This window comes from Dermacentor albipictus, chromosome 1 (assembly GCF_038994185.2).
Source record: "Dermacentor albipictus isolate Rhodes 1998 colony chromosome 1, USDA_Dalb.pri_finalv2, whole genome shotgun sequence".
Taxonomy (NCBI): Eukaryota; Metazoa; Arthropoda; class Arachnida; order Ixodida; family Ixodidae; genus Dermacentor; species Dermacentor albipictus.
Genome location: NC_091821.1, coordinates 15,138,005 through 15,161,448, shown reverse-complemented (window position 1 = coordinate 15,161,448; position 23,444 = coordinate 15,138,005). Strand labels below are relative to the sequence as shown.

The 23,444-nt window shown below is 47.2% G+C and overlaps 1 protein-coding gene across 1 annotated transcript in view; it reads left to right on the top strand.

The window, feature by feature from the left end:
- Positions 1–222: 222 nt before the first annotated feature.
- LOC139054680 (cytochrome P450 4V2-like) overlaps positions 223–23,444 on the top strand; it is a 35,128-nt gene continuing 11,906 nt past the window's right edge. The window contains exons 1-5 of the mRNA XM_070532096.1: positions 223–307; positions 18,193–18,302; positions 20,750–20,838; positions 22,515–22,714; positions 22,893–22,965. Coding sequence (XP_070388197.1) covers positions 18,261–18,302; positions 20,750–20,838; positions 22,515–22,714; positions 22,893–22,965 — 404 coding nt within the window. The 5' untranslated portion in view covers positions 223–307; positions 18,193–18,260. The remainder of the gene's footprint in view (positions 308–18,192; positions 18,303–20,749; positions 20,839–22,514; positions 22,715–22,892; positions 22,966–23,444) is intronic.

The window sequence follows — 23,444 nt, the reverse complement described above, 5'->3', positions numbered from 1 at the left end:
TCACGAAGCTTCTGGTTGCTGTAGCGCTCACGCTCGATTACTCTGTCAGTGCCCACGATGCAGGGGAGCGTCGTTGCTGGTTATTCGACCGCTCGGGCCAAGTTTCAACTGCTGGGTGACACATTTGTGTGGCTGGTGTTCTCCTACTTAGCCTGGGCCCTCGTCTTTCATCCCACAATTACGTGGCTGCGCAAATGGAGGGCACTGAGACCGCTGCCGGGACCGTGCGATGGGCTCCCGTTCTGGTATTCCATTCGCACCTATTGGGAAAAGAGCCGATCGAATTCTGTCAAGGATGCAACGTATGGTAAGTGTCCGTGCTGCTCTTGTTGATGTCGGCCATCCTTGTGGGTGACGCTGCGCATAGGGACGAACGCTGCTCGGTGGGAGAAAGTATCGACCCTCGTGAACACCTTTCGGCCCAGCTGCCCAAATTCGTTGCACGATCTCCTGATCGCTCACAGTGAACAGAGGCACAACACTTTTGCGCAGGAAATTTTTCGTGATCGTGCCAGCACGTTTTATTGGTTTTAGGCATGTTGCGAAATTTTTGATTATGATGTAGCCGATAAGTCATATTAAGAGATCCTGTCTGGTATAGTAACGTTCGAATGTCAAGCCTGCCTCCTTTATTATGCTGCGTTTTTCCGCGGGGCATTTTGTCACCATTATGGGCTAGCTAATATTAGTTTAGCTTATTAACCATTCAACACCTTTGACATTTAAGTCATTGTCAAGTGATGATGCCTATAAACAATCGCTAAGGCTCAGGATCAACTGGGAGCGTGATCGCTCTGAAGAGAGAGAGAGAATACAGAGAAAGGCAGGGAAGTTAACCAGACGTAGGTCCGGTTGGCTACCCTGCACGGGGGGAAGCTTTAAGGGCGATAAAAAGAGAAGAGAGAGAGAGAAAGGCAAAGGAAAGACAGGGAGGTTAACCAGAGATTATCTCCGGTTGGCTACCCTGCACTGGGGGAGAGGCAAGAGGATGCAATAGGTGAGAAAGAAAGAAAGATAAAAAAAGGAAAAAAACCTAAACACACACACGCACCTACACACGAACTATTTCTGTGGGCACTGTCACGCAGCCCGCAAAGGCATTCCTAGTCTTACGCAGTGTCACCGTACAGTCCTACGTCACACAGTGTACAGTCACAATTTGTTAGAAAGTCCCGTGTCTTTCAAGTATCGCAGCAGCGCCTTCATAGCGGATCGCGCTGATGTTCGCGTAGGCCAGGTTCCAAGGATCTTGTTTTCTGTCATTGGGGCGCTTGTCCAGTTTGTCTAAGGTGGTTGGGAGGACTGCTCTCTGTGGGTTAAAACGAGAGCACTGACAAAGAATATGCTCGATTGTTTCATTGCACTCGCAGAAGTCACACAGTGGGTTGTTGGACATTCCGATAAGGAAAGAGTAGGCATTTGAAAATGCTACTCTAAGCCATATACGGACAAGAAGGGTGCAGTCACGTCGAGGAAGCTCGGGCGGAATACGAAGCTGTAAATAAGGGTCCAGGGTATGGAGACGTGCACTTGGGAAATCGGATGAATTCCATTGGGATAATGTCAGGTCACGCGCAAGTGCGGAAAGTTTTTTCGCTGCGTCAGCTCTCGAAAGAGGAATGGCAACGCAGTTGACGCCGTCATGGGCAGATCGGGCAGCTGCGTCTGCTCGATCATTGCCATGTATGCCACATTGACTAGGTAACCACTGATATATTATATCGTGTCCTTCGTCAACTAGTCGATGGTAGACTTCTCTGATCTCTGCGACGAGCTGCTCATGTGATTCATGGCACAGTGCTGAGAGTACACTCTGTAGGCTTGCCTTGAAATCACCGAAGACTGACCATGCATGGGATGGTTCCTCCTCAATGAAATGAAGAGCCGCACGCCTGGCTACCAGTTCAGCAGCTGTCGTTGATGATACATGTGACGTCTTTAGCTGTATTTTGACGGATCTTCTTGGTATCACCACAGCGGCAGCTGCGCTTGCAGATGTGACTGAACCATCGATATACACGTGTACGCGGCAACTGTGCACCTCATGTAAAAGTTCTAATGTGGCCTGCTTAAGGGCAAACGACGGCATGTTGGCTTTCTTCATGATTCCTGGGATGGTGAGGCGTATTTCAGGTCTGTGCAGGCACCATAAAGGTGAAGATGGTCTTGCTGCAGGCATGTAGTTCGATGGCAATGAGGTACGATTGGCAACAACTATACGACTGAAAGTTGCGTGTGGCCTTTCTGTGGGTAGAGCGGCAAGATGGTCAGAAGGTAGTCGGGCAACGCGCCGAATATGCGCCCTGAGAGCGCCGGTTGCCAAGTACGTTGATATTGGATGATCTCGAGCTATGACAATCATTGCGGCTGTATATGCATGACCGACACCCGTCCTTAGGGCTTGAGCTTGTAGTCCCTGGAGGACACGCAGGTTTGTTTTGCAGGTGTTACCAAGCACAGGAAGGCTGTATCTTGCGTAACCGAGGACCAAGGCGTTATAAAGCTGCAGCATTGACCACACCGATGTGCCCCATGACTTTCCGCCGAGAAATTTCAGGAGATGTATTATTGTCATTAACCTCTTCTTTAGGTATGAAACGTGCGGGCTCCATTACCCCTAAAAAGCGGCGTTTCCGTGCATTTTCAACTGCTTGCACATTGACCTTTACAGTGTAATGCGTCATTTCCTTCCGAGTGAATGTAACAAGGCAGCATTTCTCTGAAGACAGCTCTAAGTTCTGTTTTCGCAAGTACTACAGTGATGTTATCGTAGCTGCCTTTTGTAGCCGTGCTCGTGCCTGCAGTCGTGTTACAGCAGACGCCCAAATGCAGATATCGTCGGCATATATTGATACCTGAACTGTGTTGGGCAAGCATCGGACTAGGCCAACGAGCACTAGGTTGAATAGCGTCGGGCTCAACACTCCGCCTTGCGGTACTCCATGGTACGTTTGGTGTTAAGTCATGGCGCCATCCTCGGTCATCACGAAGAAATGCCTGTCGGTCAAATACCTGCACAGCCACTGAAAAGTGCGGCCACCGATTCCGGATTCAAACAGAGCATCTATAATGCCATAACGTGCTATATTATCAGAGGCGCCTTTTATGTCTAGGAATAATGCAGCAGTGAGTCGTTTCAGGCGTTTTTAATGCTGAACAAATGTAACCAAATCGATGACATTATCTATGGATGAGCGCCCATGCCGGAAAGCAGACAGAGCATCTGGGTAGACGTTGTAATTTTCCAGGTACCATTCCAGGCGTATCAAAATCATTCTTTGCATTATTTTCCCTATGCAGCTGGCCAGAGCGATGGGGCGGTACGATGACAAGGTTAAAGGTGATTTACCAAGTTTGAAAAGTGGAACCAAGCGGCTGCATTTCCATTCACATGGAACCAAACACTTGCGCCAAGACTCGTTGTAATGGTTTAGCAGCATGAGTCGTGCTTTCTGCCCAAGATTGGCGAGCGCCGCATAGGTAACCCCATCCGGGCCAGGTGACCAAGAGCATCTGCAAGTCGCCAGTGCCGCTTCAAGCTCCTCCACCGAAAAGATTACATCCATGCGGGAATCTCGTGGCACAGGAGTGGCACATGGTGTAAGTGCGCGTTGTAACTGCAAGCTGGCAAGTCTTGAGCGAAATTCTTAAGCAATGTCAATTGGTGCAAAGCGGGGGATTTGAAAGCAACACGCTGTTGCGGTGATACGCGAAGCCCACGCACGGTTCTCCCTATCTGAAATAATCGCTGACGTGGATACAACGACTCACAGAAACGTTTCCATCTTTGAGATTGTAGTGCATCGATGCGACGTTGAATCTTCTTTTGCATCCGCCTTGCTTCTCGGAGATCATGGATGGATTTTGTTCTCCTGTATCTTCTTTCAGCCCACCGGCGAATTGCTCGTAGTCGCTACAGTTGTGCTTCAAATTCTTAATATTTCGGGAGAGGCTGGAAACTACGCGTAGCCTCTTGCATGGCTTTTTGAATTTCGTGTTCCAGACTCGAATAGTTCCCTTGCTGACATACTCCTTCCATGTGCAACCGAAACGCCAACCAGTCAATTCGCCGGAGGGTCGTGGAGGAGCATTCCGATAGTCCCTTGATCTTCAGGAACATCGGAATGTGGTTGCTTCCATGTGATTCGATGTCTGTAAACCATTGCACGTTTCTTTCAAGACGCCGAGAAACCAGGGTCAAGTCTAGGCAGCTGCTGCACGTAGGCCCGCGCAAATATGTCGGACTACCATCGTTGAGGCAGTAAAGGTCGTGCTGTGTGGCAAAGGATACTAGTCGCCTTCCCCTGGAGTCCATCTTCAAACTCCCCCAAAGCGAATGGTGGGCATTAAAATCTCCTATGAGAATCGTCGGGCCGGGTGTCGCTGATAGCACGTCGTGCAGTCGTTTAGAGTCGAAGCCACTTGAAGGAGCAATGTAAACAGTGACGAGTGTGAACGTAAGCTTATTCATTTTCACGATTAAACAAACGGACTGGTTGTCGTCGTGAGGCGGGACTGGGTGCACAACGTAAGTCAGATCACATCTAATATATACAGTTACCTTGCTCACATCACCACAGGTAGAGGACATGAATGCCTCATAGCCAGAAATGTGTATAACATTCTGCACGTTGGGTTCGCAAATTACGAGGTTTGGAAAACGGTTTTCGAAGTCAAAATGTCTAAAATCTGAAATTCTCGATTTGAGACCACGGGCATTCCACTGCAGTAAAGATGCTTTCGTGACTTCCTTGTGGAAGGGCAGCGAGGGGCGGGCCATGGTGCTATGCGATGCTTTCAAGTACTGGAGTCAGCGCGTCCAATACTTGCAGTGGGCTACGAACAGCCGGAGTGTCCATGTTCGTCAGTTGTAGACGCATGACATTCGTGAGTGATTTGAGCATAGCAATCACTTGCGAGTCCTTGGGCGCTATAACGTAAAACTATTCCAAACTTTTCTATTCCAATTCTGCTATCAGCCCTCCATGATTGGTCAAAAACATTTTTCAACCACGCCCACTTCAAATGACTGTCACGCGACGTCACGAAAACCGCGATACCTCCCCATCTGATATGATTTGTGCACACTGATTATGCATGATTTGACAGAAAAAAGAAAAACAGTTATTTCTGATTCGAACCCTTTTCGCCATTAGCCCTCGGCTATTGGTAAAAAGTTTTCGGGCTGCACCCACTTCACCTGCCTGTCACGCGACGCCACAAAACCGCACAAACACACCGCGTCAAAGTGACGTGTACGCGATAAAGATGCATTAATATGCCGAACAAAACTGAATTTTCTTCGGAATAGCCGCAGGCTGCCCCGTTCCGAAAGGAATAAAAGATGGCTGCCGCCGCTTGCTGAGACGCTGGCTACTCGCACCTGCCGGAGAGCATGGGTGTATTTGCGTATAATAAAACTTCTTGCGTGGCCGTGAAACGTTTTTGAGCCCTTTCGGCACGTTTACCACCTCATTCTGCCAACTCTTCTTTGCTGAGGGTCAGTTTTAGCGTCATTCTTGCGCTTCCGTTGCATGCCGCCGTGATTTTTGACCAGCCACCACAAGCTAAGTAAGGGAAAGCCGACCAATCGCACATGCCGGCACCACCCTCTTCATCCGGTTATCGATTTTCAGTGCACTGGCTCTGCCCCAGTGAATCCTTCTCCACTTGAGCGTTCTCCTCGCCTCTTGTCAGCCAATTAGATACGACAAGCCGCTCAGTTTAGGCAACGTTATTCGTTTTTCAAGCAAACAAAAGTGACCTCCTATGAGCGAGGAGAGCGTTTGATTGGTCTGTTGAGACAACCCTGCGGGTGACCGCCCGGTGCTTGCGTCGGTGGTTACGCAAATTTGACGTCAGGAAATTGGAATAGAAATATATTGGAATAGTTTTACGTTATAGGGCCCCTTGTCTTGCATTTGGTCAACTGTAGTGACATTTGACTTTGTGTGGCGAGTCATTTGCTGTGGCTCTGGCACGTGGCATGTCCTCGGCAGTGCTGGCCACACCTTACTTGATGAAGCATGGCCACTTCTTTCGTTGGAATTCGTGCTCTTACTGGAGACAGATGGAACGTTAGGAAGCGGCGTTGCCGGACGAGACATTTCCCTTGAACCGGAAGAGGATTTCATAGACTTTCGTCTCCGGGAGCGATGTCGCCTTATCGCTTTAGAAGCATCTCTGTGTAACGATCCGTCTCTGGCCATTTTTCTCAAGATTTTCTGCTCTTTCTTTAGGCGTGGACAGTGTTTTGAGGATGCAGCGTGCGATCCTTGACAATTTGGGCACTTGAGCTCTGTTGCACGGCAAGTTTCAGTGTCGTGTTGTTCGGAACATCGTGGGCATATCGTTGTGTTTCGGCAGACAGCACTCACATGTCCAATTCTTTGACACCTTCTGCACTGAAGTGGTTTGGGTACGAAAGGTGGTACCACATGCCGAAAGTGGCCGACCTTTACATGTTATGGTAGGCAGTCACCTTTAAACAGGAGCCTTACACAGGTCGACTTGCCAAGGCACCGAGCTTGTAGTAAGGCAACACCATCTGTCGCAGGTTTGATTAAAATTGGCAGGTCGCTGTCGTTAATGGATGTGTCAATGTCATAAACAACACCAGCCGTGGTTTCGTTGTCCTGCGAAATGAGGTAGTGGACATTGATGTTGCCCAGGAGCTTTGCTGCCATCAAAGCATTGATTGCGCTTCGGTTGTGGACGTCAATAGCCAGGACGTTCTTTCGAGTATTAAATCTGATATCTTTGATTTCTCCTGGGACAAGAGCCTCCAGAGAAACAGAAATCGCTTGTAGATTAAGGCAGTTGAGGTTGTCGGCAGGTGTGTCCGGAACGAAAAGTATTGTGTCCGCCGATGGCCTTCACTGTGGAACGACGTTTGACTTACTTGACGAAGACCCTCCGCTGATGTTTCTTCTCTTGGCCTTCCGGTGTACCATTCTTCCGAAGCTTTCGTCATCTGAGGCGTCATCGCTTGAGCACGAGTACAACACAGTGTCCTCACTGTCAGCTTGAGTAGGAGGGCAATTTCTCTTCCTCGGGCCGGTTCCTGCCGAAGCAGTCATGTCGCGTCGGCATTCTGCCCTCCACTTCCATTGCCGTGGCGAGGGAGCGGCGTCTCCCGGTAAAACGCGAGAAAAAGCCGATAATACTGCAGCGCGAAGGGATAGCGGTCTCGACGAGAAAGAGAGTGGAAGGGGGGATAGAGAGAAAGCGAGACGAGCACTAACAAAGCGCGTACACTATAGAGCAGTAAGGGGCGGCGTTATTAAAGTCTATCGTTAAACCCCCTAGACCGCATGAACCTTAATAACGCGAGTAAGGCCTTCGACGGGAATGTTCTTTCAGAGCACTTACCTAAAAATATCTCAGTAGCAGTAAAAGTGGCCACATGCGTTGCGTGAGTATGCAGTTTGCCATGTGTCGCTAGACACTCTCCTGAAACACTGTGGTATATTGCAGGATTAGAAATCTCACTAGGTTGTTCACAGTAGTCGCGAGTATGTATAAATAAAGCAATTATTTTTGGTTGTCATTAAGCAGAAGGGAGAACATTGTGGTCTAGCCCACGGTGGTAGAATAGGACCATGGTCCGTCCTGTTAATTCGTGTTTCTTATTTTAAGGATCTTTACCTTCAATCAACAATTTCGAGGCAGTTTATGCGGCACTTCAAAACCATGCGTCTATTTACGCCCTAGACTAACTCTTACTTTCACTGTCTTCGTCAAGCTACAGGTCATTTTTAAAATTAGATTATGGGGTTTCACGTGCCAAACCCAACATTAGATTACGAGAAACGCCGTAGCGGGCGACTCCATATTCATTAGAACCACCGGGGGTTCGTTAACGTGCACCTAAACCTAAGTTCACGGGTGTTTTTCGGAAATTCGCCCCCATTGAAATGCGGCCGCCGTGGCCAGGATTTGATCCCGCGACCTCCGTGCCAAGCAGCACAACACCATAATACAGGTCATTTTTGATGCGGAAAGTTAAGGCTTCCTCAAGCATAATCCCTGGTAATGACTAAACTTCTCCTTAGCAAACAAATCATGTGAAGCAGCCATGAATCCAGGAAAAGCATAGGTGTAATTGAGCGTCCCTTATTAAAAATTAGAATTAATGATAGCGAAGGTCTTGACTCTGACAGCCTTGTTGCCTCGAGGCATCATGCAACTGTTTATTATCCGGTCATCTACTCCTAAAATAGCGCACTATATGCAAAGTCTGCGGTTGAAAGGTACCTCCACATCGTTGTCATGGACGGGAGTGGCGCTGGCTGATACTCCTAGGGCTACGTTTATGTGCATCTGTACGCAAATACCCAAACAAGTGGACGGAAGGACAACCACCGCCATAGGTGAATTGGTATATTGCAAGCGTCATGCGGAGGTTGTAGGTTCGGCTTCCACCGGCGGTAACTTGTCTTCCACCTTCATTTTTTTAAAAGCGCAACTCTTAGGCGCCCGTTCCTGCGGCGAGCCTCGGCCTCGGCGAAACCGAGCGAACGAGTACAGCGAAAGATGAGGCAGCGAGCGCGTAGCGCAGCGGGGGATGAAAGACGCGAGGATTAAAGCGGAGAAGGAGGACATGGCGAGAGGGCGAAAGGAAAAGCGTAGTGCGGCGACGATGGCTACGACATGGCTGCCGGAGCAGTGCGCGTCGCCTGGGAGGTCTGTGTGCGGCGGCTGCTCTGAAGGGCAAGATATAGTCCGGCGTAACGCGCGCGCGCGGCCACGCGCGTCGCGGTTAAGCGACGTCGGTGAAAAGCGCGCACTCTACAGTCCGGCGTCACGGCGTAGCCGGCGTGCCTGGCGCGCTTGGCGAGCACAACGCCGCTGGCGCGGAGATAGAGCGTGTTCTATTTCACGCGGCTGACGCTAGACCAGAATGCACTGCGCGCTGTAGCGGCAGCGAGCAGAAGGCAGAATGGCGGCCTGCGGTGCGCGTACTGACAGTGCTGCTGTGGTTTTTTCAACATCCGTGTGGGATGACAGCGCGAGTGAGGACGCCTGTTTGAAGCGATTTGCAACCTTCCATGTGTATACGATGTGAAACGCATGGACTACCGCGACACAGAGCGCAAGAACAACACGTGGGAAGCTATACGAAAGCAGTGTGGTCTCACCACAGGTAAGCTGCATTTCGCAGCTCCTGTACTAGCTGGGGGTAGTCGCCGAGTTGAGGGCGCTTGTCGAATAGCTTTCGCATGTACATACATTGTCCGCTTCCGTTTTTGACGTAGCCGAAGTACTAGCAATATGAGTGCGATGTTCTGGCTGTCAGGCACGGCGGCCGCATTTCGATGGGGGCGAAATGCGAAAAACACCACCATATTACGGGAAACTAGGCATACAACCGCGTGACTATATTATTAAGGACACATCTCGAATTTCCCGCCACAAACACAGCCAGTATTTAAAACCGATCTTCGCACGAACAAACCTTTTCAAAAACTCATTCTTTCCGAAAACAATCAATGATTGGAATGCCCTACCTGGAAATTCCCACTGGTTACAGCCACCCACTTGATGAATCTTGTTGACTGTAGCCCTTGTATATATTGTATGTTTGCGTATGTTTGCTGCGTAACCAGTGGGGGTTTCCTACCTGGAAATTCCCACTGGTTACAGCCACTCACTTGATGAATCTTGTTGACTGTAGCCCTTGTATATATTGTATGTTTGCTTATTTTTGTATCTGCTCACGTAGCCCCCTCCTGCTTGGACAGATGTCCGCAGTATTGTGAAAATAAATAAAATAAAATAAAAAAACACCCGTGTGCTTAGATTTAGGTGCTCGTTAAAGAAGCCCAGGTCAGAAAGAAAGTGGTTTTCGCACGTAAAACCTTATGTGTTTTTTTCTGGCTGTCAGGACAAGTTAACGCCATCCCGCAAAAGTTTTCATTTTAGCGCACAAACAGCGCGCGGAACGAGAAGCGCGCGCGCTACCCGAACGACGCGCATGCGCCATGTAAACAGCTGTTCGCCGCGGCGAAGTTGCGCTCCCGGACGCACAGATGGCGCCAGCCTCGAGCTACGCGCGCACGCCGAACTCTAGAGGAAGCAAATTTCTTGCACCCCTGGCGTCGCTAGCGCAGCGTATCCGACTTCGCCTGCCGCGGCCTGGCGCGCCGAGAACGCCGGACTATATCTTGGCCTTGAATCGCGCCCACGCGTCACCTACGCGCCGCATCTCACGATCTCCCGATAAGCGAGGCAGTCGCGCCACACTTCGCTCCGCTTGCAGTGTGCCGCACGAGACAGATTATCCGTTCCAGCCAATGTATCGCGAAATGAAAACACGCATAGAGCTGCGCTCAAATTTCGCATTGGGGATTGTGGTGATCGTCGGCGAATTTCTTTTTTCTTCTCTTTATTGGTGGTATAATATTTATCGCAAACATAGCCTCTTTTACATAATTATTTCTGCAACTGAAAAGAAATAACAACTAGCTTTTCATACAATTCATTGGGCTTCATTGCCTGTTGACTTCACGCCCTACTTACTAAAAATTGACTCCCTGCATTCATGATTCACTAGACTCCATGATTCATTTCGGTAAGCCATTTGGTGTCATCCTAGTCAAAAATGATTTCCGGAAACAGAATACTCTTTCAAAGTCTTATGAGAAGCTGCATCGGTCTCCCGGTGCAAGCAATATTCTAAGCTTTCATATCTTCTGAAAAGTTATAGCAAGTGCGACAATTTCCTTGAAACATTTTTCGCGCTCCTCCTATAAGAGACTATTTCTGACTAAGCCGCTTCATTTTACAGATTATAAAAGTGGAAACCGTGGCGCTTTTTTTGTTTTTCTTCGCCATGAGTCTAAAAATGAAATCTTTGTGTTTAGTAAAAATATTTAAACGAATGACCATCGAAATTTCGCTATAGGCACGACGACGCTGGCATTCTATTCTTTTCTTTTTTACCAATAATATGAGTGTTGGGGCACTCACAGCACTATCATTCGCCGCGCTCGCTTCTCTGGGCCTTGGACACCGTCCTCGGGCCCTTTTTCTTGTATGTAGTATTGCTCCCTCACTGCGGTGCTAGCGCTGCAAACATTCCAAGCGCCAGGAAACGCCCCTTCCCCGCGCCACCACTCACACACATTCCTAAAGCGCCGCCAAATCGATGTTGAGACTTCACAGCTATTTGGCGGTCAACATTTTGCTGTCTTTTTCACTCACTTTGGATGGCGGTAGTTATCGGCATCTCCTGGGGTGTGAAGGCCAGTTTTTTCTTAGATTCGGTGCCCGCGGTATTACCTCGAGATGCGTTCAGTTGTCACCACTTATTCAACGGTCACGCGCATCATTGTTGCTTTGTTAGTTCAACCTTCTTTGTTTAGACTGATCTATGGACCAGGAAAGGGATTCGGTTCGAGTCAGCTAGCCATATGCTCGAGGAACGAGTTGGGGTAGTAGAAAACACCAGCTGCGTTTAACTTTTCCTTTTGCTTCGTTATTTCCTCGAGTGAAGAATGGCCGCGGCCCTGGCAGATCCTCGGAACCATGTACCCGTGATATGGGCTAGATAAGGTGGAAAACAAAATAATGCGAAACAGCGTCCATCATCAAACTCTGCAATAACCCTTAAGAGGAAGCTTTAATTCGGGCCTAACTCCGACGCGCCCTATTCAAATACATGTAAAACGCAAAAACGCTTTTTTGAGATAACCCCTGGACTGATTTTAATTAAACTTGTTGCAGTTGAGAGAGAAAGCTCAATTCTAGTGACTGTTGGAAGCGGAATTTTGATTTATGTCCTGAATTTTTCCGAAATATTTGTCCGAAGTCATGTCCGAAATATTTTCAACAATTAGAAAGTTCGAAAAGAAATAGACGCACGAAGTTTATAAATTAATAGCTTTGCATGAATAACAGACACCGCGGTTTTGTAAACCGCGTTCATTAGATTTACTGAAAGCGGACAAATTCAATACGTCAATTTGTATCTTGCGTGAATTTGTTGCGTTGTGTACAAGAGTCAAGCAAAAATCTGTATTTCCATATTACTGAATTTATTTAGATTCATGTGTAACATATAAATTTTATCCCCTTTAGATGTAACATCAGATGCAATTCACAGAATTGTGATATTATTTTTTCCTTGCTGAGTTAGAGAGTTGTAAACTTGATAGTTTCGATCTCTGAAAATTTTTAATTTTTTGCCAATTTGCAATAAAAAATTGACAATCTAAATTAAAAATTGCACACCAATAGTCACTAGATTTTAAGTTTATTTTTTAAATGCAACAAACCTCGTCAAATTTGGTGCCGTGGTTGCCGAGAAAATGAATTCTCCTTTTACATTTGTTTAGGTAGGAGCACCCGAGCTAAAGCTTACTCTTAACCCCACAAGCAATATGAATGCCACCTTTGACATCGTCTGGTTTCTATCTAATTGTACAGCACTTTTCGTGCAAAATTGGCAACTGGAAACAAGAGCCTCAAGGAGTTGAGAAATTAAGCGATCTACTAAGGGGGAGAGCCAAGGCAACAGCCAAACAGGAAGAAAAAGCGATTAACAAATTTAACCGTTGTTTATGAAAATCGTTATGGATCAACATCTTAGTTAAAAAGCAAGTACAGAAAACGCCGCCGGAAGTGGAGAACAATTCGGTGAGTTTTGAATGACGCTTCTACAGTTATCAGTCGAGCCGCCTGACGTAGGCACTTCTCTGCTCTGCTTATGTATAGGTGTTTTTCAAACCTTCCGCGGTGGGCGCAGTACGTCTATAACCGCAGCGTTCTGCAATACACCTGCGCACTACGAGCAAGGTTTGTACCATTCCACCTTGTCCGTGGACGTTATGTGAAAATCGCATGCGGTCCTCCGGCTGCCGCGACCAAGGGCAGCGAACCTGCGGCGCATGTACAGCGTAGACAACGCCACGGAAAACGTTAAATCAAAGTTTCCTAAAACTCGTATCTATGTGCGTGTTCTTTCGCAATGTTACGGCCTGATCTTTCCCCATGACTATTTTCCATGCATCGGCTCCTAGAGCTCCGCATTCACTTTCCTAGTATGGGCAGCCAACTTAGATTTTTCATACGTCTCAAGTTTCCACGAGAATGAAGCTATATGGCCGTGTTTCTTACAGATCATCCACTAAACGTCCCCCCGTAATTTAGGCCGACGTCTTAGTCACTTCACCTGTGTTACGTGCGCTCAGCAGGCACTGCATGTTGCTCTGGATATATGCTGGCAGCAGAGAGAGAGAGAGAGGGCTCTTTATTAGAAAAACAGAGAATTTTGCCGGCGCGTATGTAACCACTGGCATGCTACTCTGTATAGGGATGGGGAATGGGATTAAAAGATTCCAGAAAAGAGTGGGAGAAAAAAAGGATAAAAATAAATATGAAATGTCCGAGTGGACCTGATACTAACATTTACAGGTGACATGGCGGGTAAATTTAGGCTTTTGTATAAGAAGGATGCAATTTTTAGAGCTTTCCTATTTGACCAATTTCTGTCAGGTATTTTAACAATAAATCCAAAACCCGTCGCTGGCAGCAATAAGGTCATAACTGAGTGAGAGGGCTGCAGATTTGGTTATGGCTCAACGACGTAAGTATCTCTCTCATAAATTCATATATCTGGCTTAGCGATGATTTTCCAAGGAAGAGACTATACAAACTGGTGTGGCATGCAAAGTAATACAGCACATTAAGCTTCCTCTATTCATTTTATGTCTTGGAAGTCGCTGGAGTTACCTTTTTTTATTTGTATTTTTTACGGTACTGGAATGGCCGGAAAAGTTTTTTCAGCTCTTCTACGGCAATTGAATGTCAAATAAGGGGGAAGGAATGACGTAAAAGGAAGTGAACAAAAGCAGTGGGCAGCATTTCAAAGCAGTGGTAAACTCATATGACGAAATCTAAACGCCTTCCATTCATGAAAAAGAAATCGCCGTAAAGTGGTTTTCTCCATGACCGCTGTCTACGCTAAGTGCTAAGTTCCGATATGTAGACACTGCCGACGTATCGTCCTGACGTCAGTGCGATGTATGAATGATTTCCCAATTAGGTGCACTTCTTTCGCGGCGGAACAACGAAGAGGTGATTCCCGCTCTTTAAGGCCGGTGCCCCAAGCGACAGAGAAAAACAGTCCTTTATCATTCGCTTTTTCTTGTTGTTATGGCCACCGCGAACGTCACGTTGAGACAAAAGACTCATTATACGCGACATGTACCTCACTCGTTTTTTTAGCACACAACTAGAGACGCCAGCCAACGGTTTCTCCGAGTAACGTGAAAGACGTTCGAGTCAGACATGCGTCGCCACCACGCAAGAAAAAAAGAAAAAGTTACATGAAAAGAACAATTTATCCTTGCCTGAACAAGGAGACCAACGGTGAACTATACACCGCTGAGGAGGCAAGGTTCGAGAAGCGAGAGAGCTAAGATAAGGCGCGTTCGCGTGTCACGCAGTGAGAAGCGCGTGGACGAGACGGAGGGGCGCCAACTCCCATAACCACGCCTCAAACGCTCCAGCACGTGCCGGAACAAAAGAAATGTCTGGGAACCAGCTCCCGTCAACAGAGCCCCGACAGCCTGCGCTCCGGCACACGCAACCGCATTTTGTGAGATAAGCGTTTGCTTTAACCCTCTGTCACCGTCTCATATGAGCAGGTTGGAGCAAAGGCAGCTGGGCGAATTAATATGTTCATGAACCAGGAAAGACACCCCTGGCAAGTAATTATGGCCGTCTTTTCGCTATTTTGGATACAATCAAACGGCAACTGGGGAAAACGGAAGTTGGGGGCGGACAGAAAAAGAAGGAAAAAGTGAGAAAGGACATCGGGCTTCGGTTTCAACGTGCTAGCAAGCGTTCTCGAGAAAACGTGCTGGCTTAGCGGCGCCACCAGCACCTCTTCTTTCCCGTTGCCTCACGTCTACTCTCAGTGACCCGGCTTGCGGTAAGACGTGAGCTGGGTGCCCTAACGAGAGTGCATTTAATTGCGCTTAGCAAACATTTGCCCTCTCCCGTTGTATCCCTTTCACCTTCCTCCCCCCCCCCACCCAATATGGCCAAAATAAGCCCGCGTAAAACCTTTAAAAACCCTGCATAAGACAAATGTTAAAGCCATCGTGTAGCATCCACTCCGAGACCCGTACAGCCGCCAGCGCCGTCGTCCCCTGGTGCGTTGACATGAAGTCTGTAGACGTGCGGCTCATAGGACTACAGAAAATGGTCTGAACCAGCGCTGTCTTCGGGAAAGTGCGACTATGCTGTTCACTTGATCTGCTCTCTACCTGACCGACGGTGAAAACCGATCCACACTTACAGTGCGCTCTCCACGTGAAACACCCACATAGCGTACACGCATCGGATCGCATCATGATCGGCAGCGCACTGATCTTGGGCCGCTCTCCGACGCACACCCGTTTCCAAGTACTGTGCGCGCGGGTGAGCCTGGTGCTCGCAGCATACCTCGTCTGGAAGCACGTCGTGCGGCCCTGCATCGCTTGGTTTAGCCAGTGGAAAGCCCTTAGACCCATGCCCGGACCCAGTGACCTAATACCTTTCTGGCATGCGGTGTCCGTGTATTGGAGATGCGCGGGCAGAGTTCAATACAAGGACGCTTCTGCGGGTAAGTATTTCGTTGGGACTAGACTTGGACTAGACGAGAAGATGCACCTAACAAAATAACCCTTATAATTCAGCGCTTGTCCCATCCTATCGTTTCCTACCTGTGTTGCGCGCTGTTTCAGGCACACCAGTGAACTGTTCCAGCGTACAATGACGTACATTGACGCTGTAGTTCAGAACAGGGAGAGGCTAGCCGTTTCTGAGTGAAATAGCACGGTGTCGGGGGCAACAGTTGAATTCGCATCTTCTGTCGAACGGGAATAGGTCGTTGTTCCCGTGCCTGACCTCACGAGAAGGATGACCTGTTCGCCGTGGTGTTCGCGAACTGGGCTTATAGATGCGTTATTCAGTGGCTTCTCGAATTATTGAAGGAACTATCGCGGAGATTGGGGCAAATATGGAAGTTCAACAACGCATCCGCGAATTGTAAATTATGATCACTGCTCAAGAAATGTTACTACATGCACTGGAAGTCATAAACAGTATCTGGTAAGTTAAGAACCGTTTTATTAATGCAAGCCCAGCAAGCGACGCAATGCGGTTCACATTTTCAGCATTGTGTTTAGGCGTTTTTTTTTTTCTTAATATGTCAAGTGTTTTTACAGACCCCTTCCGAAGTGTGGTGCTTGAGAAAACATTCTGTGCTCGAGATGGTGGTGCAACAAGCAGGGTTAGCTTGGCGTGCTTGGCCGGCAAGTTTTCCACTTCAACATATCTTACGATATAAGTGTGGGCGTTTCATGAAACGTTCGCCAATTCAATGACTCGGAGGGAGGAAATCAATGGGCGTAGAACTATTTTCCTGATCACTCGGAATCTTCGAAGATCGTGTATTGAAGACTCCTGTTCTGTATAGGCGGCCAAGTAGCACTCTTCTTTTCTCGTCTAACTACGGGCGCAACCAGACCGAGTGTTCCACATCACCATCCTTACCACATAATTCACGAAGTGGTAAAATGGATCGTGTATTCTTACATAACTATGACTGTACGTAGACGGAGCAACTTCTAACGCGATACTCGAGGGTAGCTTCGAGATGCCGAAATTTCCTGCATTATTTCTGGTACTATGTGTTCTCACGTGTCTAGCAAACATGCTTTGTGTGGCCGCATATTTGCTAGCCGTTAGATGCATGGACAGACCAGGAATGTCCCATTAATTATGGCAGGCAGCATATTTTGTGATGCAGAACTGTGTTCGTATAGGTGCTTATAAATTGTACACTGCTCGAATTGCGCCTCTCCGTGCTAGATGTTAGAAGTGGTCATTCGTTTTTTTTTTCTCTACAAATGAAGAAATTCAGCCATATTTAGCATTTATCTGCAATGTTCTGCTTGACGAAAGAAAGTGGCTTCAAGGTGAAAAAGTTGTATCGCAGGGTATGTGGTTATAGGGTATTTTTGCTCGTGATTCCTCTGTCCATGTACCGTGTCAAACTACTGTTATGTCATTTAAAAAAAGCACGTCCTGTCAATAAGAAAACAGGAGAAACATAACGAGTGACGAAAAAATGACACCGCGTAAGTTCTTTGTAATCCCTAGCTGAGGGCGTACTTCAATAGCCCGAAAATCTCCCGGATGCAAAGCTGAATTTTTCCTGACTCTTGCCTGATTTGCCCTTTTTTTGCACCTCGTTTTTCTATTTCTAGCTCGTTCTGCAGTATAAATACTGTGGCGTGTAGCGTTTACCTTCAGCAGCCAGTGATTCGAAAGACAATCTTTGATTGTGTAAAGGCCAGCTTCTATTTTAACTTGTTTCGCCTTATCAAGTGCGCCCCTTCCGCCTTTGCTGCTGAGAAAACGAGTGTCATACCGACCAAACATGAAAGTCGGAAGGCTCCTGTAGGTGTCCGTGGTCGCCCTCTGCCTAATCGTGCCGTTAAAGCATTCATTCAGGGCAAGACGGCGTTCCACAGCATGCCAAGATCAATGACTGTTTCCTTCCAGTGGAGAGCTTGGCACCAGAACACTGCAAGCCACCCTGAGCATTACTAAGTTTCAATGCACTTCCTGAACCACTCCCCTCACCGGGTTCTTCGCATAATGCGGCTTTTTATTTTTTCATTTATTCCCAGAAATCTTTCGTTTCCCTGCCGTTTGTACTTCGAACTTCACCATACTGAAGCTGGTAGTATAAATGAGAAAATTACAGCTTCTTAACGAAGAAAGCCAATCCACCGTTTCTTAGATCCGCGAAAAGACTTCCGAGCGTGAACAAAGTGTTTAAATTTTATCTTACATAATCTGTGTGATCTTACGTTTTACGTCACCCTTATTTTTATAAGGGTGACTAGGTAAACGAAATTGTGGAGGGGCACAAGAACGCTACAATGCAGGGTTGCGGGTCAATGAACCGCATTGCTTAGCTGTCAAAACGCCTAAAACAAGGTGATGGTGTGGTGCAATTCTGGCGCAACTGTGGCGTGGACAGCAAGTAGGAGGCACCCAGTTAGCTGCGCCTTTCAACTTGGTATGCCGCGTGTGCCAGTCTCGTTGCACAACGTCTCAGGATGCCATTCTTTATATCCTGTTATGCGCGGGTTTTGACTCTTTGTTTCTCTCTCTCTCTCTTCTGTCCAGTGTTCTTTCAGATAATTTGCGACGTGTCTCAACAGTACAGGGGAACGACCTTCAAAGCCTATCTCGGGATGACACCGGTTGTGATATTGCACACTCCAGACGCTGCGCAGGTAAACGTCATCTCCGTCTCCTTTTCACTGACCGCCCCCCCCCCCCCCCCGCTCATTAACCCTATACAATGCACGGATGGATAGAGGCGCGCGTAAGAGCGCTTAACGCAGGGCATGTTAATTAGTGCGGTCACTTTGAAGCACAAACGACAAAGGGCCTTTGTTTCCATTTATTCAAACATTACTGCGTGAACTTATGATATCTGGATGTAGGTTTCTTGGTTCGCAGCATATTTGGCCGGAGTTAGCTGCAGTGCGCAAAAATTAAAGAATAAATGTATTGCTGAAAAAGTCACATTCCTTACTTATGGTTTATAGGGCCACTTGTGGCGCTCGGATGCATCGATGGCCACTCATTCTCACGCGACGTAAAAAGAAAGAAGAAACAGCACCTGTATGCGACGAATATAGTTGAAGTTCCGCAACATTTACTGTTTCAGCCGGCCTACTAGATAAGCTGCACAGTTCTAAAACGCACACATTTGGTCACACAGTGACTTGTAGATCCGGAGAACGTATCCGGCCAGAACAAAACAGAACGTATAAATTCTGTGAATGTCTAGCGTTTTTGGTTAAAACTGCAACAACCAAACTGACAAACAAACAAAATACACTCGCGGAAAAATTGTGAACTTGTTTTCCGTTAAAGAGTACAGACAGCGTGATTAGCGTTTGAGAGCTATTTCCCAAGCAGTAAAAAGCAACCTCAGGCAAATATGCAAATTTCGTGCTTCATCGCATCGAAGCACCATAGACTTAGACGTGAATCTGGCAAGCGTTAGGACTAGAGCATGGATGCAAAACACACTTGCGTCTGTTTCAGACATAAGTTGAGCTTCATAAACATGCAACATCAGGTTGAATTCAGGACTGAAGGGGTTTTTCGAGACTAATATTGTCTGAAGGTCGACAACGTTGTAGAATAGGGTTAAGCACAATGAAGACTACCATATATTTTTTGTGTACAGTGATTAAGCAAAAACTTTACACTTTCGAGTCCAAGGTAGCTACCGATGTTGTATATCATCCTAAATGTAGTCAACTCAACCATACCCACGCAAGCTTGTCGCCACATATCTACATAAAAGAACCACATTTCGTGGTTTTCACTTAGCATGGTTTCAAATGCTTGTCAAGGGCAAGGAGGCAGGCATATTTTACATTCATTATAAAAAGCTTTCTCCCCCTAATAAAGGCGAACCGCCACCGGTCAAAATGAATTTTGTTATTTTTACTCAGAAAACAACTAATTTATTAAGAAAAAAAAAACAGCGATATATTTTAATGTCATAGTTGCTGGAAAACACCGGTACGCTTTCAAGTTAATGAATTAGTCACTAAAAAAAGAAAGCCTGGAAATTTGGTCACTGGATATATCGGAAGCAATAAAAGTGTTCCAAGTTTTCGAACAATTAACGCTGAAAATGCTCACCTCTAGTTTTGTGGTGCAGCTCTGATCCATGAAGTTTCACTGAAGCGCAGCCAGTTTCACAACCTGCATGACACGTGACCTTTTATGCCGATGGTCGCGCTTTGTCGTCACGTGTGTCCTACAGTTTCGTTGTTCTCAACTACAAAATACTTAGTGGATAAACATGAATGAAAAATCGACAATTTCTTTCCTCAGCTAATTCAAGAATACCCAAGTGAGTGTCGTGTTTTAGTTTACCTAAATATTTCGCCCTTCACTATTATCTAACAGTACGCGAACTGCATGACAATAGTTTACACAGATGTAAGATCAATGTTGCAGTGACAAAAACACTGCATCTAGAACACTCCAACATAATACTTCAATTGCTGTTTCATAAATTTATATGAGGGGCCCTTTAGATTTACGCTTGTGCCATTTTCGTTCCTGTTTAAAACTTCCTGTGTGTTGTGTTTATGGTTACTACTCGCACAAGTGTCTTTACTACGACAGGGAACAACTTCAAGTGCTAAGCAGTCAAATGTCAACAACACTAAAACCAGTACTCGGTAAAATCTTGCAGGAAAAAAAATTCGAAGGATTTTTTCCAAGAATGAGTAAACGATGAAATCATAAGGAAGTAAATCGACAAGACCGCGTTGACGAGTGTAGTGCCGTGATTTAGTAAACGCTTAAAGATATTCAACAATATTAAAACTTACATTGCAGAGTACATTTAGCGTTCTTTTTAATACAGATTCATCGCAAAAGAACATTCGCGAATAACTGGCGGGACAAAAATTAGCTCTCCGGCTTAGATTGACGATGTAGTTCGAACATGGACATAGGCTATCATTAGGCTGTTCAGGCATTTCATCAAGACTTCCTTTGTTTACCGAATAAGCTTCGTTTCAAACATATTTGTGAGAATCTCCTTTAAGTGCATCAGGTGTTCTACGTTCTTCTTCTGAGGTCAGCATTTATATATATATTATAGCAGTTTGTCGTTATTTGAACCTTTTTTTTTCCACATCAGACCCTTTTGACGAGCAAGACAAACCTACGTAAACCTGTGGTATACAACTTCCTTGCATCGTGGCTGGGCCACCACAATATCCTCACTGCGTAAGTATCTATAAAGAAACACAACGAGAATTTCTTTTTCACGCCTTCTTTAGGATTCCAATCAACTATCCATGTGCCTATTTACCTCAAAAAACGTTTGTCTTAGTGTTCGCACGTTCGTCGTTCGTAGGTACGGGGTGAAAGCACTTGTAAGCGTGAGGATCCTCGCTATTCACGTAATAGTAGCTAGCAGGTGATAGCAGAACTTACCACTGCAGAAGTTCCTAAAGCTAATGAGATGCGTCTCGTGATTACCAAATTCAAGTCTGTAATCACCATATTGTCGACCAGATTTGGGGTCCCTGGGGACCCCAAATCTGGTCCCTGGGGGGTCCCTGGGGCCAGGTCCCTGGGGACCGGGAGACAGCAATGCGGCTACTTGCAGCAGAATAACACATAATTAAATTGCCTGGATTCAACGACGCCCCGGAACTGCAGAATCGGTGCAGTTTCAGATGTGAGGCCGTATTGGAATACTCCGGCATAATTTTAACCACTTGGGGTTCTTCGATGTGCACCTAAACCACAGTACGCGAGAGTTTTCTTTTTTTTTTATTTTCCTTTCCTTCCGCCCCCATCGTAATGCCGCCGCCACCACCGGTAGTTCAATGCTCGATCTCGCGCTCAGCAGTGCAGCGCCCCGGACATTGACCCACCTTGGCGGCTGAGTAGTAGAATGTGCGATCCTTGCTCTCTGGTATTGCCGCTTTAAACACCGTCTCGCCAAGATTCAGTGCAGCTAAGTATAACAGCACCCAGTGCCAGACGCGCCACAACGCGTGGAAATTTATTCCTTCATTTCGGCATTCATGCAAAGGTGATCAGTGTAAAAAATTTGCAGTGATAAGGGAGCACCACGCACCGCGGTTGGCGCGCGCCGTCGACAGCGCTTGCGATTCGCGGGCCCCGCGAGAGGGAGCTTTTCGCCCTCTCGCCAAATCTGCTGGTGCGCGCGCGACCGTCATGGGACGCGAAGATTCCCGCAAACTCTGCGCCAAGAGATTTAATTTTTCCTCATCTTTTCATGAAAATGAACGGCACAGCTTGCCGGGAGACAGGCCAGGCATATATAGCGCAATGACGCAGCGGGGTCGAAAGTCATTCCCTCTCTTGTTTCCTTCAGCGAAACAAACCAGGGAGGAAGGTGTCCAATTTCAACTAAGCTAGCTAAGCGCAAAGTGGTGCAGAGGCACAAAAAGAGAAAAGACAAGAACGAGGGGTGCTACAAATTGCTACATATACGCTCCACGAATTATGCCTTAAGGGCAAGCCTTCATCGCAATAAAAAAAAACAAATTGCTTGCTAACAGGTGACCTGCCACGTGTACTATCCGGAGTGCAAACGCCCCGTCACATCATCGCGTCACTGCGGGATAGTAAATTTATCGCCGGTGGTCTCCCATTAATAAACAGGTGCTAGCAGCGTTCGTCCGTGTCGGTGTTGTGTCTTTGTCTGTCCGCCGCTTTGCCTTCAGTTAGCGCAGTCAGAATACAGCAGCAGCTATCCCCACAGTCCATCTTTCTAGAGTGGTTTCTGGCTGGCCCTCATGAGAGCCCCTTGTTTGCTGTATATGGAAGTCACTTATACTGGAGATATAAAATGGGGGTGTAGAAAGTTATGTTCTCGAACGTTATGTTTTCCTGCCTTAACGCCTCGGATACGTGCGCCATCGCAGCGTCGGCGACAGCTGGCGGTTCAAGCGGCGCTTGATGACGCCAGCGTTCCACTTCAAAGTCCTCGATGACTACATAAGCTCCTTCAACTACAACGGCAAGCTGCTCGTGGAGCGGGTGGACAGGCTGACCGCAAAGCACCCGGGCGAGCCTATACCCGCATTCCGCCTTTCTCAGAACTGCGCCCTAGATGTCACCACAAGTGAGTGCCCTTCCCAAGTTTCCCGTTCCCCTGGGCATTGCGAGCTTACCACAGGTATATACCGTGTGGTGTGCTTAGGGACATGACACGCGTTCTTCCAGCACGAGAGTATACATCTCGGAATGCTTCAAAAACCATTTTTCGTATTCTAAACTCGCTTCTTCTGGCCTCCTTGCAGAAGTCCTGATGGGAGTCGACCTGGATTCGCAATTGGAGACAACAGAACCGACATTCGCCAACCATTTTAACATGTGAGTATGCCTGTAGCATTGACAGGATGGCATGTGCAGTCTCGGAACAAGCATGTCGAGCCGTTTCGTTGGAGGGCGATCTAGGGAGGTCATTCACCAACAAAGGCCACCAACCACTACCAACCACCACCAACCACTGTCCACGAATTGCGGGCGCGTGTCAGAACTAACCTACAGAATATAATAGGATTCGGTTCAGAGTAATTGGGGTAGTAATCAAGCAGGAAATTTGCGTAGGTATGGTGCAGAATACCTGCAGGTTGATGGTGTTTCTATAAATGAGGTAATTTAATTAGAACTCCCTCAATAACTTCCTAAACAAAGCCAGCCCTGCAGCCTGGGGAGCTGGTGCAGAAAGGCTTAGGGCCGAGGAGGTGGCACCTGGCACGTGTCTGCGCGTCATTTTCGTACTCAAATTACCAATTAGGCTTTAAAACAATCGCCGCAACGCGTCTCCTTTCAAGCGTCCACCGAGTGAT